The sequence below is a fragment of the Cervus elaphus genome, chromosome 7 (assembly GCF_910594005.1).
Source record: "Cervus elaphus chromosome 7, mCerEla1.1, whole genome shotgun sequence".
Classification (NCBI taxonomy): Eukaryota; Metazoa; Chordata; class Mammalia; order Artiodactyla; family Cervidae; genus Cervus; species Cervus elaphus.
This window is the reverse complement of record NC_057821.1, coordinates 28966758-28984476: the sequence shown is the minus strand read 5'-3', so window position 1 is coordinate 28984476 and position 17719 is coordinate 28966758. Positions and strand designations below refer to the sequence as shown.

Below are 17719 nucleotides of genomic sequence, written 5' to 3'. Positions count from 1 at the left end.
TTTCCCTCTACATTCCTTAGGATTATATAACAATAATGTATCCTGCCTGAGGACAGTCTCTGGATTAAACCTTCCGGCTAATCCTGTTATCTTAAAATGTATATTATGGGAGTAGGTTTGGTGAGGTCTTTACAACCTCCAGACATTCTTTGGATTCATTGGAGAGTATATTGGGAAGATCCCCTGGAGAAGAATATGGCAACCCACTCCAGTATCCTTGCCTGGAAAATCTCATGGACAGAGGAGCCTGGTGGGCTGCAGTTCATGAGGTCGCAAAGAGTCGGGCACGACTGAGCGACTAACACTTAACACTATATAACTCCATTGCTAACACTGGCAAGCGGGTACTCTTTCTGCCCCCTTCTGATCTCTATGTCAGCTTTCTCTATCTCCTTTATACTTCAATAAAACTTTATCACACAAAAGCTCTGAGCGATCAAGCCTCGTCTCTGGCCCTGGATTGAATTCTTCTCCTCCAGAGGCCAAGAATCCCAGCGTCTTTGCGTGGTTCAGCAACAACCTTTCATGTGTTTACATTTTTAAATGATTGGGGGTAAAATAAAAAAGAGAATAAAATTTCAAAACAAGTGAAGAATTTATATGACATTCAAACTTCAGTAATGCTCACCGTTTAGTATAATCTGATGCAATTTTCATACACAAAGACAGTATGGGCAATAAAGCCGAAAATATCTACCCCTGGCCTATGACATACGACATGGCCTTCTGAACTGTATTTTTATAGTATAATAAACTTGTAAACTATAATTTTATAGTTTTACATATTCTTCCCCACTTTTCTTCCATATTGGGCATGAAGTCCCCTTAAAAAAATCTATTACTCGAGCCCAACACATTCTTCATACTCCTAGGCAATGTTCTTTCTCCTGATAATTTCCTTAGTACCACATCTGTTTTTACAAACAGAAAGCCAGAGTAAAGTGCTAGCCAACACCTTAAAAGTTACAAATTATAAACCAGAACCAAACCTCACCACTCTCCCCATAAAGCAAGGCTAAAGAGGCTGACCACCTAGTTAATGGCTCTCACTACCTTCGAATTGAGGCATTCGGTAAAATAAAAAACGTACTGCTCCTAAAATTCCAAATAATCAAATAACAATGGGGTGGGGGGAAGTTAATGTAATTTTATCGAATTTAATCTTCAAACCACTGGCTACTGAAAAAAGAAAAGTGAACAAAAAGCAAAGAACAGTGAAGAAAAAGCAGATCAACTGTACTCAGCATGTCTGACTCTAAATCTTTATATCTTCCATATTAGATATTTTCTGCAAGTAAATGGTTCCTGGCTCCCAGGATGCTCTGAGGTTAAACACTGCACAGTGTTTGTATACAGCATCACAACTTACACAGTAACAAGCTGGGCCACATGGCCATTTTCCCTCGAAGGGGACACCAAAATTTGCTTTTTTTTTTTTTTTCTGCACAAAGGTTTCTTTTTATTCATAACATAAGCAAAGTTATTTAAGTCAATAAATTTTTAAGGATTTTCACACGTCCTGATTCTTTCCACTGCCAGTCACCATAGTTCCTCCAAAGTTGTCATCTTCAAGGCAGCCCTACAAAAAGTTCTGCTCAATCCACAGCTGTGATGCCACAGCTGTTTTAGTTGGGCCTCTCTGATCTTCAGAGGAGTGCACTTCAAAGTTTGCCACCTGTAATCTTTAAGATCCAATTTCCTCAAGCAGTTCACTATAGGATCCTGTTTAGGGTCAGGAGATGGGATGTCTAGTTCTTCATGACAACCATAGAAAAAAAAAGTATTAGTTACTATTGAAGATTATGTCAAACTGAACAGTATAAGAAACTAAAAGGATACTGTATCAGTAGAAATACCAGGTCTGACATGCACAAAGCAAAAAAACCAACGATGCCAGATACTGAATTTATATCGCACTGTCTTTTGAACTGCTTATTTCTTTCAGTCAGCATTCTGTATGCCAAATGTTGGGGGAAGAGTGGAGGTGGGCCGCCTTTTCTACCAGCCGTGTGTGCGCTTAGAGCACTAACTCCTACTCAGCCGCATCACTCCTTTACCCAGCACCCACCCTCCCCAGCTCCATCAACTCCGCACCTCCCCCCAACCTCATCACACCTCCATCTGCAGACTCTTCTAGCCTCATCATCTCACCCTCGTCCTCCAAAGTCACAGACCTGCGAAGCTTCCAGCAACAGGAGAGGAAAGTAAGGAGGTTATAACGCAGGAATCAGGAGTCTCCATACAAGTACTATATACTCCTGCGGAGAAACTCAAGTCACAGCTCCCAAACTGGAAAAAGACGGGATTCCCTCGCATTCAGAACCCGAGTTCAAGGCGCGCTCACTGCGGTCGGGCCCCGAGCGAGGAGCCGAGGATGCAAAGGCGAGCAGCAGAGTCGCAGTACCAGCTCTTTTGAGGCTCCCACTCCAGCGGAGACAGCAGATAATTTCCATAAATCCCGCCTAGGAGGGACAAGGTAAGGAACATCCGAAGCCCAAAGCAGGACTGAACTAATCCTTGAATGTTAAAAGCCTAAAACTCAACTAATCGGAAGTGACGTGCCAGCTGAGACCAGCAGGACCGCCACATTATTGGCCGCCGACGCGGCGAGCCACCTTCTCCCGAGACTGGCAGGAGACAGAAGTGTAGCTCAAAGTCCGCAACCCGCCCCTGCTACGCCCTCGACGGCTCCCAGCGCCACCTGGGACCAACCGAGCCAGGCCAGAGTCCGGGCACCGACCCTGGGCGGGACAGTACCGCTTGCCCCGGCGCCCATAGGCGCCCTGAGGGCAATGGGCTTCAGCGCTCCGCCATACGCATGCGCGGCCCTCTTTCTCCAGCGGATTCCTCGGGTCACCTGGACGACCGCATTCCAGCCACCTGCCCCTCCGGGTCTCTTCTCGCCCCTGACTCCTCCAGCTGGTTCTCACCTCCAGCCCCCCGCCTTCTTGTTCCGCAGGCGCCGCTAGGCCCTCCAGCGGCTGCCCGCCGACACCCCGGCTTCCACTGACACGAGCCTCTCGGCGCGGCTTCCGCTTCCGGCGAGTATTGTGTGTCGCGCTGCGGGGCGGGGGCGGGGGGAGGAGGAAGGAGGGAGGCAGCGCTCCGGCGGCTCCGCGCCCCGCACTCCCGGACCCGAAGCCGGGAAGGTAGGTGCTGTCCCGCCGCCGCGCCGGGGCCCTGGGGCCTGCCCCCGCCCACCGGCTCCGCACGCCGCGTCCTAGCGCCCCGCGACTGCGTCACCGGCCCCCCGCACGTAACCACAGCTGCCTCCGCCCGTTTCAGGCCCGGGCGGACGTTTTGCCGCCCCGGCGACGTCAGCGCGTCCGGCGTTGCTTGGCTACCCCGCCGTTACCCCGTCCCGCTGCCGCTCGCCTCCCCGGGTGAAACTCTGACGCCGTCACCGCGGGTCTCGGCTGCGTCATAGCGGCGGGCATCCCATCTTCACGTCACACCTTCTCACCTGGACACGCATCCCTCCCTCCCTGCCAACAACGACGTTTCCTCTCCCCCTTCTCCAGCCCCCCTGCACCAGATCAGGCGGGAGAAGATGGAGACGGGGGTGGGACCGAGTTGTGGACCACGCTCAGGAAAGGGTCGCAAGGTGGGACCCCCAACAGTGGTAGAAACACAATGAGGACCTCTTTGAAGTTTGCCCTTCTACTGAGACACGAGGAATGGGGGGGAAATGACTCAAGGCATCACTAATGCTGTAGCTCCAAGCCCTGTCCCCATACTTCCCTAACCTTTTCCCCATCTCTTTCTAATGCTACTTTTTCGCCAGTCTAGATCCATCCTGGTCCCTAACTCAGCATACAGTTCACCTCCTCTCGGGCGAGGCGACCACCTAATATCTAGAAGATTAGGGAAAGGCAAGGGTTACTGGTCGAAGTTGGATTCCTGTAGGTAGAGAAAAATCATCTAATTCTCTCGTGGTTTGAGGGAGAAATTCAGGTCCAAATATGTTTTCAGTTCCTACTCCAAATTAAACACTTTTCACCTTTGCCATCAGTATATACAGAAATAATCATTGTTAACCCAACTCACTACATGGCCACTTCTCTCTAAACATAGATAGACCTACTAAATTTTATTCTTTTGGGTTCCTTAGAAAGAGAGGTTAAGCGGTAGAGAAATGAAATATTTCATGGATAATAGTGGTTATGTTTTAAGGATGGAACAGAGACCAGCCTTCTGCTTTATACATCTCTCAGGCGCATTTCCAATTCTTTTGAGGCTTCATTAGAGTTTTTGATTGCCACTTTACTTTTCTCTCTTAATTCCCGACCACCCCAGAATCTATTAGTTGGAAGTACAGTATATCCAAGGAATTAGTTATCAATAACTATTTCAAAAGACTCCAATCAGCACTGAATACTTAGAATAAATTTGTCAACTCTTCTTTTCAAGAAATTATTGCCCTGGGCTCAGTAATAAACTCTTTGGTATAGCTGCCGTAATACAGCAGCTCCAAACATCCAAATGCACACAAATAGGAAACAGTTGTTATATGAATCATTTCATTCCATGATGAGTGCACACTTCTTCTAGGCCTGGTAAAGGGAAGCATAATGTCACACTCTTCTGAAAAGAAGAGGTTGTTACCCTTGCCTAACTCATTCCAATATTTACCGTTTGAAAGACTGAGGGAACAGTGGCAGAGAATCAAGCTTAGACTTCAGTGGGCTATTGTAGTAGAACTCTTCTGTAGCATTAAACTTTAAAATATACTTGATTTAAGCAATCTTAATGCTTTGACTCTTAAGGCACTTTTCACTTTCCCATACTCTTTTTTTCATCTATTAGAAAAAGATGTCAAATTAAGAATACATGTTTCTGACACTGTTAAGATGCAGTGGAATGAACCTGGATCAGGATGAATACTCTGGGCTAGACTTGAAAGAAGCCTCTGCTTCTAACAAGAGAAGGCAGTGGTGAAAGACTAGGCAGGGTTGTGTGTCAGTTTGCTGATAGCTGGGAGTCACAATTTTTGAAAATGGAGAAACCAAAGAGATTGACTAGTGGAACAGAAGATGTAAAAATACCATGACAGTGCTAAATCTGGAGTTAGGATTTAACGTGGGGGTAAATGTCAGGCCAGGGATGCAAAAAAATTAACCCCCCCCACAACTAACTTTTTTTTTTTCTCTTCTCTCTTCTTAACCTCAAGTTAAATAATGGCAGAGACAAGTCTGTTAGAGGCCGGGGCCTCTGCAGCCTCCACAGCTGCAGCTCTGGAGAACCTACAGGTGGAGGCAAGTTGCTCTGTGTGCCTAGAATACCTGAAGGAGCCTGTCATCATTGAGTGTGGGCACAACTTCTGCAAAGCTTGCATCACTCGCTGGTGGGAGGACCTAGAGAGGGACTTCCCTTGTCCTGTATGTCGAAAGACGTCCCGCTATCGCAGTCTCCGGCCTAATCGACAGCTGGGCAGTATGGTGGAAATTGCTAAGCAGCTGCAGGCCGTCAAGCGGAAGATCCGAGATGAGAGCCTCTGCCCCCAGCACCATGAGGCCCTCAGCCTCTTCTGCTATGAGGACCAGGAGGCTGTGTGTTTGATATGTGCAATTTCCCACACCCACCGGGCCCACACCGTCGTGCCACTGGATGATGCCACACAGGAGTACAAGGTGGGGAACCAGATACTTGATGTCAATGCAGGGCAAGAGGGAGGAGCCCAGAGGGTGGGAGACTCCCTGGTAGAGGATCATGAGTTCTCGAGGGCAAGACAGTCTCTGGTCCTCACTCTGTAGTCCCCTCAGAACTACATACTGGGGGGTGGGGGGGGGGGCGGTGCAGTGCGTATAGTCCCATCTGATTGGTTGTCCTCAGGCATGAAGAGCAGTAAGAAGTACCCCCAAATTTCTCTCTTGACTTTTGTAACACATTTGAGTATGTGTGGTCTTAAAATGTATCCTATTTTTCATAAATGAATGAAACCACACAGAGAATCTCAGACTCAAAAAGAACTAAAAAATGGTCTGGTTCCTTCATTCTGTCCCCCTGCTCAGCACACCGCTTATTTACCCACTGGTATTGGGAACAGGTAACATCATTTTAGAATGATCCCAACCAGGCTAAGCTGAACCAGCCTTTTTGCATCTTCGCCAGATAATGGGTAACATGGCATCTGGTTTAATTTACTGCTGAGACACAGGGTAAATATTTGAGTTATAAGAACTAGAGATTTTACTGTCTTAGCACTTTATCAAGTACTTTACCTAATTATGTTAATGAAGTCTTACAAACAAGACTTTATGGTAGTTCATAGAATAATCAAGATTTTATTTGCAAGTGGTTAGAGTTGTATAGGAAAACAAATTTTTTAATTTGTCCAGTTGTTAAGACTCCATGCTTCCAGTGCTGCAGGGATTCAATCCTTGGTCAGGGAACTAAGACCCTGCATGCCATGTGGCAAAAAAAAACCAGAAGGATATCAGGGTACATAAGGTCACTGTCAGTACAGGTAGTCCCTTCAGTTAGAAAATGAATAGGTCTAGGGAAGGACAGAGAGTTGGTGACAGCTGGACACAGTGAGATTCAATGAAAGTTTTGCAATCAAGGAAGGCATGGAGACAGGCTGGTGGCAGGAGGAAGGACCTGTAGGAAGTTGACACTTAAGATGAGCAAGGAAGGGAGTTGGATCAAGAGGTGGTCAGATGAATAGAAAGCAAATAGTTTAAAACAAATGGGTTAGACTCTGAACATAGGCTGTACCAGCCAACCACAAATGTTGTTCTACTTCACACCTCTCAGGAAAAACTGCAGAAGTGCCTAGAGCCGCTGGAGCAGAAGCTTCAGGAGATCAGCCGCTGTAAGTCCTCTGAGGAGAAGAAGCCTGGCGAACTCAAGGTAAAGGCAGGCAGTCCCGTTTGGCCTGCCCTGCAGGCAATTAACTGAGCATTGTTGTTAGTCACTAAGTTGTGTCCGACTGTTTGTGACCCTGTGGACTGTAGCCCACCAGGTTCCTTCTGTCCTTAGAATTTTCCAGGCAGAAATACTGGAGTGGGTTGCCATTCCCTTCTCCAGGGGATCTTCCAACCCAGGGATCGAACCCAAGTCTCCTGCATTACAGGCAGATTCTTTACCATCTTAGCCACCAGGGAATCCCTGAACATTAGCCACACATTATTTAACTGAACATTATTTAACTAAACATTAATGACATATTATTTAATCCACCATTTTTGGTTTATTAAAAATGCTCTTCTCTCAAAAACAATGATATTTTATTAAGTTTGATTGTCATTAAACATTGTGCTTAAGTTACTTGTCATGGATTAAGAGTTGAGGAGAAGGATGTAAGGGGTGAAGGATTTGGCAAGTTGAGGGAGTTCATGGCCGTTGGTCTCCTTTTCTTAGTAGAGCAGGAAGGAGGCTCTCTGCTGGAGAATGTGGAAGGTACACTGGGCAGGAAGGATGAAGAAGCTGCCCAAGAGCTCCCAGAGCCCCCAGCCACATTAGGACCACATTCTCTTAATCCACATAAGCTCGAGTATGCTAGGTAGTATGGGTTCCTAGAATGTTCTTCCCCTTCCCATCTTTTACCTATAGGATCCTGTCCATCCTAAAATGAAACCATTTACTATGTAGCCTTTCCTGACTCTTCAGAAATTCGCTTTCTTAATTTTCATACCATTTCACATCTTTTCTATAGTATTATATTTGTAGCCTGGTATTTTGGTATCTACCTTATTTCTTCTACTGGACAGTGAAAGATGTATTAATTGTAACAGTAATAATAACTAGTATTTGTTGATTGCTGGGCATTAATTCATTAGGTGTTCATGACATTCCAAACTTAAAAGTATTATATTAGGTCTTATGCTTGGTTCTGCCCAGTTTTAAGTTCTAAGAGGTCAGGCTAGACTTGGCCCCAGTGGAACATAGGGAAGGTACAAGAAAAGGAGAAGGGAGTCTAGCAAAGCATATTAGGCAAGAGTGAACTTAGATACCTTATAAGGTAAGTCTTGTTATCCCCAGTTTACACAGAAGGAAACAGAACTTGGATCAGTGTCTAGTCCAAGATCATATCCAAGCCAGTATGTGGCAAAACCAGAGATACTAATTCTGCAGGAATCAATAAATATTTATTAAGCTTCCAGTATAGGCCAGACCCTGTCTTTGACACTGGACCATTGATGACCAAAAACATGGTCCTTGCCCCCCTTGAGCTTATTGTCAAGTAGAGAAAATAGAACAACAGGCACAAAAAGCACAGTTGCAGATTCCCAAGAATGTGGCAGAGAAACTCAATGTCATTAAAGCCTTCCAGAAGAAATAAATGAGATTTAGGGATTACCAAGAACTAAATACAGGTTTGAAATTAGTGGAAACACTAGTGTGTGTTTGTTTGTTTTTTAACAATGACAACATTTCAATGGAAAGCAAGTATTATTACCTTGGTCCTTTATACATTTTAAAAACAAGTGTTTGAATTTTTAAAAAGTTGAGCTAATTTTGATTGCAAAGGTAAACTTAAAAAAGTTATTGTCCTGTAACACTTAAAATCAGTGAAAATGAAGCTTATTCCTAATCATTAGCTTTCCTTTTCCTGTTGATCACATTCTTAAAGGTAAAGGATGGAGAAGGAAATAGAAAGTTTAAAAACCTGCTAAATGCTTGAATAGAACTATGGTGTGGGTTTTTTTTTAAATGCAAATTATCATTTCAGTGGTCTCAGAAACTGTCACCAATCACCAACTTTCCTTCAGTGACCTTTTGAATTCTGTTTCCTCCCTCTCCCTTATCCCCACCTCTAGACCCAATGCCCCTTTTATTTTTTCACGTCTATAACCCATTCCTGAGGTGTAAACTGTCAACCTCTGAAGTGACTTGAAACTATTTAGCAGGCTCAGCCCTGAAATCTAAATTTATATTTTATAACAGTCCATTACTAAAATCTTACTGATTCTGATACTTTTCCAGTTTTCCCATCTCTGGTTTTTATCAAGTAGATGTCTTACAGTGTACAAATGATGACAATCTCTAACTTTCCCGTATTTGTGCTTTCCTTTTCTTGACAATTTGTGTTAGCTAGAACTTAGAGTAGGAAATAGCAGAGGTATCTCTGCTATTAGTACTTGTCATATTATTACAGTGGTATTATAGCGGTATCTCTGTAATAGTACTTGTCATATTATTGAGTTCTTATGTCTGGAATTTTTTTACTAAAACATAAAAGTATAGCTTTTTTAGAAGTTAATTTAGTAAATAAAATAATTTTTTTCAGCATTGGTTTATTTTTTTATCTCAGTGGTCTTCATCCCAAGTCATCAGTAGGGGTGCTAATGGGAATGGAGCCATTCTTTACAGAAGGAAATATCAGTGGAGAGAAACATGAGTGTCCTTTTAAACTCTTTCCAATGACACTTGAAGTCTGTGAATTCATACACATGGTGGGTGAGGAATGGTATCCTATGCCCCACTGACCCTGTTAAACATAACACCCACCCTCTGTTCTCAGAGACTAGTGGAGAGTCGCCGACAGCAGATCCTAAAGGAATTTGAAGAGCTTCACCGGCGGCTGGATGAAGAGCAACAGGTGTTACTTTCACGGCTGGAGGAGGAGGAACAGGACATTCTACAGCGCCTCCGAGAAAATGCTGCTCACCTTGGAGACAAGCGCCGGGACCTCGCCCACTTGGCTGCTGAGGTGGAGGGCAAGTGCTTACAGTCGGGCTTCGAGATGCTTAAGGTTCGACCTTTGCCCCTGCATAGCCACTCAGGCCAAGCACAGTCTAGCTTTGCCCAGGTCATTTTGTCAGCCTGCAGTGCTCCCTCCTCCACGCTGCCTCTCTAAATCCGGTTCTTTCTTCCAGACATGCTGAAAGGATCTTTCTCTACAGAAAGGCTACTCTGATTTCTCACATCCCCTTTTGATCACTCTGTGTTCCTATGCCTTGTCAACAATTACATGCTTAATTTGTACCAAAGAAAAAACTCACTTTTTGGAGAGGAGGGCAGTCTAGTCTAAATTAGTGAAAAATCTATGCATTAAAAATTGTGTAAAATGCAGTGACCGTTACTTTTAAGTCCTGGAACTTGGTTTACCTAGTGCTCAAAAAGAACAGAAATATAGTGTGATGACACTTGAAATAATGTATAGTAACATGCTGCTTTTGATATGTAAATAGTGCCTCTAAAATGTTTGAAATAGTCTGTTTTCTTAAGCAAATGAATGGTGTTAGCAAGACTCCAGGAAACATATTTTTTATCTTAGAGATCACATTACCAGCATTTGAATCAGTGAGGCTTCGTTGTATATTTATCTGCATGTTATATATTGCTTGGTATTTATTCTCATGTCCTTTCATGTATGTGTGTTCTGCCTTCCACATTAAACTGGGAAATCCTTGGGGGAGCAGAGATTTGTCTTCTTTGTCTTCTGGACCCCAAGTATTCACAAATTAGGATTGGCATGCACTTATTAATATTTACTAACCAGTGCTAGACAAGGGATACCAAACCACAATGGGAGAGAGTGATCCATTCCTATGCCAGCAGTCTAGAACTATCTCTACTGATTCTCGAGGAGGCAGGTGTGTGGTTGGTACTTGGGGGACAGAGCAAAGAGCAGACACAATCCTATCCCTGGCATTGAGCTCCCAGTGTTCTTGAGGAACGAAGACAAACACACAGGAAACTATTTGGAAGTGACATCAATTACCAAGTTTCATGATGACGGAGAGCTGAAGGTGGGGGTTAGGTTGGGAAAGATGTACTCAGATCCCTCTGGAGTTCGTCCCCTTTGCACTGTGACCCTTAGTTTTCCCTGTGCCTGTTTAATAGTTCTAGAACTTTGGGGAGGAGGGGAACCGTTTGCCTGTAGGGCCCTTGACTACCAGGACCAATATTGCTTTCTTTTCTCCTTCCTCTAGGATGTCAAAAGTACCCTGGAAAAGTAAGTGATTCTGTTATCTCTTTGAGTGAGTTAGGTCTTGGCTTAAAGAGCAGGGCTGCAATAGGGAGTTGGGGGAGTAAGAATGGGAAAGTCATGCAGTGTTTGGGTAGAAAAAGGGAGAAGGGTTTTTGCACCCATGAAGCCAATTACAGAGCAAATGATTGGGAGTACTAGTCCCCTTTACCCTTTGAGCATCAGGACTTCCTTGGTAGGGTAGATACCAAGATAATGTAATAGAACCAGATTCTGCCTGGGGCTGTGGGTGGAATCATGTCCAAACAAGATGGAAGGAGGAATGGGTTGGGGGGTAGGGGTGGTATCTCTTTGCATGAAATATAAAAGTACTTCCAGAAAGTTCTAAAACTCATTCTTAAGGATTTGTCCAGGGGACCATCTCTCTTTCCATAGATAGGTAAAAGAAAGCAGTGAGTACTTGTCTTGAGAGAGGAGAAAGTACGAGGATAAATAATTTTAGTTTCTCCCTAAAGATGACAACATCTGAATAGTGACTAAGCTGGAGCTTCCCCTGACCCTGCCCTTTCTTCCCCTATCTCCCCATCCCTCCTAGATGTGAGAAGGTGAAGACCATGGAGGTGACTTCAGTATCCATAGAGCTGGAAAAGAACTTCAGCAATTTCCCCCGACAGTACTTTGCTCTAAGGAAAATCCTTAAACAGCTAATTGGTGAGTTGTTCCCAAAAGGAAACTAGCAAAGGGAACCAACAGAAGAGAAGGAAGTCTTTAGGTCCTACTTTATCCGGACTTCAGTTATCCCTGCTGTCACTTTTCATGCCCGTATCCACATGCACTCCTTTACCTGGCTTCTAATCTCACTCTGAGTCGCAGAACTCAAAGTGAGAAGCCTCAGGTGTCATCTGCTCTTAGTCCCACACTTTTCTCAATAGGGACCCAGAGAGGTTAAATAATTTGCCAAAAACTGGTCTCCTCTGGAGAATGAAAGGAGTCTCATTAATACTTACTCAGAAAGCAGGCATAAGCCAGACTGTTACAGGAGAACAGACACGTGGTCACCCTATCGCCAGACTGTAATGCTCTCTTCCTCGGTATCCTTCTTAACATTTTTCATGGTTTCTGGCCCTTGGTCTGTGCCTTGTGCTTCTCCACCCAGTGAGATGCATCATGATATCAGAGGAATACAGGGAGGACCAGGCAGGAGCCTCAACCAGCAGCCCTTGCAGAGTCAAGAGATCATTACCTGTTTATTTTAGGGCCAGGATGAGAAGCTGTTGTTCCTCCCCTCCCCTCCTCTCCTGTCCCCTTCCTTCCCCTCCTCTCGGCTCCCTTAGGTGACACTGAGGATTGAGAAGGTTAACCAAACCACGGGGTTCTGGGGGCTTTCAGGGGGCAGGCTCTGTAAAGGCAGGCTGGAAGAGCGAGGCAGGGGCTTTTAGCTATTCCCATCCTCATCTAGCTCCCCACTGTGGCTTCTCCCGCCAGCGGATGTGACCCTGGACCCTGAAACGGCTCATCCTAACCTAGTCCTGTCGGAAGATCGTAAGAGCGTCAAGTTCGTGGAGACAAGACTCCGGGATCTCCCTGATACTCCACGGCGTTTCACCTTCTACCCTTGCGTCCTGGCTACTGAGGGTTTCACCTCAGGCCGACACTACTGGGAGGTGGAGGTGGGCGACAAGACCCACTGGGCGGTGGGCGTGTGCCGGGACTCCGTGAGCCGGAAGGGTGAACTGACCCCGCTGCCTGAGACTGGCTACTGGCGGGTGCGGCTGTGGAACGGGGACAAGTATGCAGCCACTACCACGCCTTTTACCCCTTTGCACATCAAGGTGAAACCCAAGCGGGTGGGCATATTCCTAGACTATGAGGCCGGCACACTGTCTTTTTACAACGTCACAGACCGCTCTCATATCTACACCTTCACTGATACTTTTACCGAGAAACTTTGGCCCCTCTTCTATCCAGGCATCCGGGCTGGTCGGAAGAATGCTGCACCACTCACCATCAGGCCCCCAACAGATTGGGAGTGACAGGAAGGGGCATGGGAATCATCAGGGTGAGGCAGGGTCAAGAGCCACGGGCCTTCCTTCCTGTGACCTGCTGGAATGTCTTCGTGTCTGCCTGGTTCTGGTTCTGAACCATGTGGGAGAACACCTTGGTTTCCCGAATGGTTTCAGTGGAGGAGTAGGTTGGACTGGACTAGGTCGAGAGCACTGCAGTGGCTCCCTCCTGACAGGGTGGAGAGCTGCTTCTCAGGGGGTGGTCTCCCCTGAAGTCCATCAGGTTTTCTATTGCACAAGGACCGGTTGGGAAGGAAGGAGAGACTTTTCGAGAAACAACAAGTCTGTGGAAGGGTCTGACTTGCTCAAACCAGAGGAGGAAACAGAAACCCCTCTACAGCCTTTCAGGGGTTTCTTTGACCCAGAATAGACTTGTTTTTTTAAGCAAGATCACAGGGGTCTTTGTACCTCTAATTGAAATAAAGGTGAATGACAGTTGTTCTCATGGGTCTAGAAGTTGAGGAGTTATTTTCAGGGCAGAGATTGGGCATCAAGAAGTTGAGAACGAAGGTCAGGAAAGAGGGCTAAAGGAACCGATTCCTAAAGACTAATGAAAGAGAGAAGGGTTTCTTTGGTTCCGTTATGAGTAGGATTGGCCAGAGGTAGGAATGTGAGGAGGAGGGAGTAGGAAGAAAGAACCCAGGTCCCTGCCTCCATCTTCAGCAGGTGTGGCTTATCGCCTGCCTTCTTGTAGTTGTTTGTCTCCAAGAGCTGTTACCTTGCTCATCTGAAGAGGCAAGATGCAAGAGATCATGCAAGACACGTCTACCCTCTCATTGCTTCCCCAAGGGAACTTGGAAAGGAGAGAGTCAGGTATTAGAGGAAAGAGAAAAGCATTCCTATCCAAAGCCCTGGCCTTAAAGAATGCCTCCAAGTAGCTGCTCCCAAGTTGTCAGCCTTGTTACCTGGCTAAGGTATCCAAGCCAGACAGGGAGAAAGAAACTGGTGTCTTCCTTACCCTGGGGACAGGGTAGAAGAGGGTAGTATGTTTAGGGAAGAGCCAAACAGGCAACTTCCTTTGGCCTGTGTGCATCTGGCCTGGAACTAGGGTTCATAAGAGCCGATTTTTTGTTTGTTTGTTGCCATCCTTCACGTTTTGCCACTTCTCCTATCAGAGAATGTAAGTCATTTTAATGTTAGGCCAAAATAAACAACCTATAGGGTACATATGTTGTCAGAAAAGGTAACGCAATGCATGCCAAACCAAACTAAAATGACTGGATTATCTGCTACTGACTAATCAGGGGTTCACAGAAGACTGGGACAAGAAACTGCAGTTTATTGAGGGCATTTCAGCTCCTCCTACCACCTCAACAGGACTTTGTCCAGACTCTCCTCTTACCTTTGTGCCTTGACTGTGGTTCTTTGTGGCAAGATACTTTGGTTGGTAAAACATAATATGGAACAAAGGATCCACTGAAGTGATCTTTGTGTCCTGTGGTAATTTGACAGTAACCTCTGTTGATGTGTTAGAAACTTCAGTGTTAAAAAAAATGCATGTTCCTTGGAATTCCCTGGCAGTCCAGTGTAAGGACTCCACACTTTCACTGTTGGGGGCCTGGGTTTGATCCCTGGTGGGGGAACTTCAGATCCCACAAGCCTTGTAGTATGGCCAAAAAAAAAAAAAAGCATATTCCTGGTGCCTGCCCTCAGTGATTGATTGAGGTCTGGAGTGGGCCTGGGTATATCTGCCTTTTAAACATACTCCTCATTTGAGTCCGGAGGCCCTTGTGAAAGTAATCTGAGAGGAAATTTCAGCCATTTCTTTCAAACTGGAGTCCTGATTGGGGCAGGGTGTAGGGGGCGGTGGTTGAGAGAGGAGAGAATTCTCATCCTCTCCTGATACTGCTGCCCTCTCCTGTCTCGGTTTATGTATATTCTGTCCCTCTACTTCTAACCTCAGGAAGGAGTGGTATTAATTATGAAGCAGAAGCAGGAGGTCGAAGGGAGGGATGTGAAGTACTACAGGGGATGTTTCTTCCGGGGGAGGGGACGCTATTGAAAGATTTCTGTGCTCAGTTCCTAAGACTAGGGGTTAGTGAGGATCACCTACTGTGGCCAGCACTGCATCTGGTAAGTGGAAAAGATTGGGAGGAAGCTGTGCTTTCTAAGAGCCAGGAGCCGGCTTCCCTCCCTCCACTACCCTCATGATCCTTTCCAGCGTCACTCCCACTGGCACCAGTGCTTTTGTGTAAAAAAGGGAGACCTGCTGCTTCTATCTGTAGGTCTTACTGGCATCTGCCTTTGTCTTCAGGAGCATAGGGCAGAAAGTCTAGCCGGGTATAAACTGCACCTAACCAGCTCCCAACCTATCTGTCTAAAGAGAAGAGTCTTCTGCCCTGACGATGTTTAAGGGTTTAAGACTCTTCTGCTCAACTAACTTCTCCAGTTTCTGCCTAATATTATTGGCTTGAGAAAGAGTAGGAGGAGGCCGCCGGGCTCTGATTGCAGGGGCAGGGTGGATTTGCAAATAGTTGGTCTGTGAGGCCACAGGGTGGCGCCAGAGCAAGGAAGGCCAGAAAGAAAGGAGCGCACACGGCTCCCGGAACTACAATTCCCAGGAGGTCTTACGCGGACGCCGGGGGCGTGGCTATCCTGGGGGCGGGGCCTGTGGACGGTAGCGTGTGGAGAGCTCGCTCGGCGTGGATGGCGGGGCCGGTGAAGGACCGCGAGGCCTTCCAGAGGCTCAACTTCTTGTACCAGGTGAGTCCGCGGCTCACGCACGGCGGGGAGCCCAATGCGGAGGGCCCCCAGTGACGGCTCACTCCCCCAGGCCGCCCACTGCGTCCTCGCGCAGGACCCGGAGAACCAGGCGCTAGCGAGGTTTTACTGCCACACGGAGAGGACCATAGCGAAGCGGCTCGTATTACGGCGGTAAGAGGGGTTATGGAGCCCGGCAGCGGGCGGGACGGGGGAAGGACTGGAGGGGGAGAGCGGACGTCCAGACCACCACCTGCCTCCGCCCCCAGGGACCCCTCGGTGAAGCGGACTCTCTGCCGTGGCTGCTCTTCCCTCCTCATCCCGGGTCTGACCTGCACCCAGCGCCAGAGACGTGAGTGCTCCCTCTTGCTAAGGTGGGATGTATGAGGAACACCTGTGGGCTGGGGAGGGGACAGGTAGTGATCTTTCTCGAGGCAGACGCGTGCCAGGTGTGGGATTTGGAGTCGTCGGCTTTCTCTGAGTTGTTAACTCCACTTGGACAGACAGATCTGGGCAGTAGAAAAATGATGTTCCCCTGAGAGGCAGCCTTGCCCGGCCACGATAATAGATGTTATTTGACATCATGGAGGATGATTCCCATCTTCATTCGTTCATTCAAGAATTATTTTTCTGAGATGTGTCAAGGATTGCTCTAGAATCAACATTCTCTTTTGAAATATGGTCTCATGGGGTGGACTAAGACAGGAACGATTAGAATAGCCTAGAAAAATGCTCCAGTTAGGGGAGTAGAATACTAAGTTATTTAAACCAGTGGTGGGGAAGTTCATTATAAGGGCAGGGGAGGAGGAGATGGAAATCCTTGCCACTTGTGAGGCTTCAGGAAAGAAAGCCTGCGGTGCTGTCAAGGAACTGAGAGTTCAGGAGGCGGGCTTTGAGGTGGGCAAGGGCAAGACCTGAGGTGGGAGAGGGAAACAGGGCAGACCTTGAAGAGGCTTGTTAAGGAGTTTGGACTTTGTCTTAAAAGGGTGCCAAGAAAATGATAGACTTTGTTCAGGGACCTGACACCGTCAAATTTGCGGTCAAGGTGGGGAGGGAGGAGAATCCCTACTAGAAAACAATGGAGGCAACACTGGGTTCAGGAGACCTTTTCTTCTCCTAAACCTGGGCACTCTCTTTCTCCCACATGCATTCCAGGCTGCAAGGGTCAGCGCTGGACTGTACAGACCTGCCTGACATGCCAGCGCAGCCAACGGTTCCTCAACGACCCGAGGCATGTGCTCTGGGGAGACCGACCCGAGGCCCAGCTGGGGAACCAGGCAGGTGAGAGGTGGTTGAGAAAATGGGGGTTAACCCAGGGAGTAGAGACAATGGGTAATGGAGAGCTGCAGAGGACAAATGGGTGAGTTTGGGGTTGGTGTGAAAAGTGCCAGTCTTCAAAAACTGATTCTGCTCATCTAACTTAGATCCCAAACCACCACAGCCCTTGCCAAACACAGCCCACCCCATTCCAGCCCAGCTTCCTGAGGAGAAAGTGCAGCCTCAGAGCTCCAGTCACCAGTGATGGACTCACCCTGTCTTCCAAATAAATTTTAATTCTACTTAACTTTGTGTAATTCTGTTCTGTGAGTGTTTCAGCTCTTTCCTCTGTTTCTGTCTGCATTTCTCTGTCACCAGTTAACCTCTTCTTTGTCCTTTTTGTCTTTTGTTGTTGTCATCCTTAGTCCCACCATTCAGGGAGATCCCAGTTAACCATTTGGCCCTGGGAAGTAGCTCTCGTTTCCAGGACCCTGCCTCCCAAGTGCCCCTCCACCCTTGCCTCCTTGGTGCAGTACCGTGGTTGGAACTCAGGCTCCAAGAATGTTTGCAAGGCCCTGAGCCTTGAGATAGTCCATTTTTAGGTAGCTCTGACTGTTGACTAAAGGGCTGGACAGACAAACTGCTGATGCCACTGATGCTGTTTTTATTTTGTTTAATATTTATTTATTTGGCTGTGTTGGGTCTTAGTAGCAGCACTTGAACTCTCTAGTTGTGGCATGCAAGGCTCGGTAGTGGCACGCAGGCATGGTTTCTTCGTGGCATGTGGGATCTTAGTTCCCCGACCAGGGATAGAACCTGCATC

The 17719-nt window shown here is 46.8% G+C and overlaps 3 protein-coding genes and 1 non-coding gene across 11 annotated transcripts in view; 2 read left to right on the top strand and 2 right to left on the bottom strand.

The window, feature by feature from the left end:
- LOC122697337 (BOLA class I histocompatibility antigen, alpha chain BL3-7-like) overlaps positions 1-2316 on the bottom strand; it is a 38209-nt gene extending 35893 nt beyond the window's left edge. For all 3 annotated transcript variants that reach the window (XM_043908051.1, XM_043908053.1, XM_043908054.1), the window contains exon 1: positions 2175-2316. In XM_043908051.1, the coding sequence (XP_043763986.1) occupies positions 2175-2316 (142 nt within the window). The remainder of the gene's footprint in view (positions 1-2174) is intronic.
- On the bottom strand, positions 1837-1951 carry LOC122697914. Its single transcript, XR_006342240.1, has one exon. It is a non-coding gene; the product is annotated as a small nucleolar RNA SNORA8 (small nucleolar RNA).
- A 611-nt stretch (positions 2317-2927) lies between the features above and the next one.
- Positions 2928-14360, top strand: LOC122697336 (E3 ubiquitin-protein ligase TRIM39). 4 transcript variants are annotated; one of them, XM_043908048.1, is made up of 8 exons: positions 3025-3149; positions 3522-3604; positions 5171-5630; positions 6757-6852; positions 9467-9697; positions 10881-10903; positions 11472-11587; positions 12362-14360. In XM_043908048.1, the coding sequence occupies exons 3-8, from the start codon at positions 5178-5180 to the stop codon at positions 12907-12909; spliced, it is 1467 nt and encodes a 488-aa protein (XP_043763983.1). In that variant the 5' UTR covers positions 3025-3149; positions 3522-3604; positions 5171-5177; the 3' UTR covers positions 12910-14360. The 4 variants fall into 4 exon arrangements, with proteins under 4 accessions (XP_043763985.1, XP_043763983.1, XP_043763982.1 ...); XM_043908050.1 differs by lacking the exon at positions 3522-3604 and having other exon boundaries at positions 2928-3041; XM_043908047.1 differs by lacking the exon at positions 3522-3604 and having other exon boundaries at positions 3053-3149.
- Positions 14361-15472: 1112 nt separating this feature from the next.
- RPP21 (ribonuclease P/MRP subunit p21) lies at positions 15473-17207 on the top strand. Of its 3 annotated transcripts, none has more exons than XM_043908062.1 (5): positions 15473-15642; positions 15713-15813; positions 15909-15991; positions 16795-16920; positions 17081-17207. In XM_043908062.1, exons 1-5 carry the CDS (start codon positions 15586-15588, stop codon positions 17122-17124), a joined length of 411 nt encoding a protein of 136 aa, XP_043763997.1. In that variant the 5' UTR covers positions 15473-15585; the 3' UTR covers positions 17125-17207. The 3 variants fall into 3 exon arrangements, with proteins under 3 accessions (XP_043763997.1, XP_043763996.1, XP_043763995.1); XM_043908061.1 differs by having other exon boundaries at positions 15496-15642; positions 15737-15813; positions 17064-17207; XM_043908060.1 differs by having other exon boundaries at positions 15514-15642; positions 17064-17207.
- Positions 17208-17719: the final 512 nt, after the last annotated feature.

What these genes read in the sequence shown, in the direction of transcription:
- RPP21 (XM_043908060.1), top strand. Translation starts at nt 15,586, where the DNA reads ATGGCGGGGCCGGTGAAGGACCGCGAGGCCTTCCAGAGGCTCAACTTC. An exon ending in GGCTCAACTTCTTGTACCAG is followed by an intron (nt 15,643 to 15,712) that starts GTGAGTCCGCGG and finishes TCACTCCCCCAG; the next exon opens with GCCGCCCACTGCGTCCTCGC. An exon ending in AAGCGGCTCGTATTACGGCG is followed by an intron (nt 15,814 to 15,908) that starts GTAAGAGGGGTT and finishes CTCCGCCCCCAG; the next exon opens with GGACCCCTCGGTGAAGCGGA.
- LOC122697336 (XM_043908050.1), top strand. Translation starts at nt 5,178, where the DNA reads ATGGCAGAGACAAGTCTGTTAGAGGCCGGGGCCTCTGCAGCCTCCACA. An exon ending in CGGGCTTCGAGATGCTTAAG is followed by an intron (nt 9,698 to 10,880) that starts GTTCGACCTTTG and finishes TCCTTCCTCTAG; the next exon opens with GATGTCAAAAGTACCCTGGA. An exon ending in AATCCTTAAACAGCTAATTG is followed by an intron (nt 11,588 to 12,361) that starts GTGAGTTGTTCC and finishes TTCTCCCGCCAG; the next exon opens with CGGATGTGACCCTGGACCCT.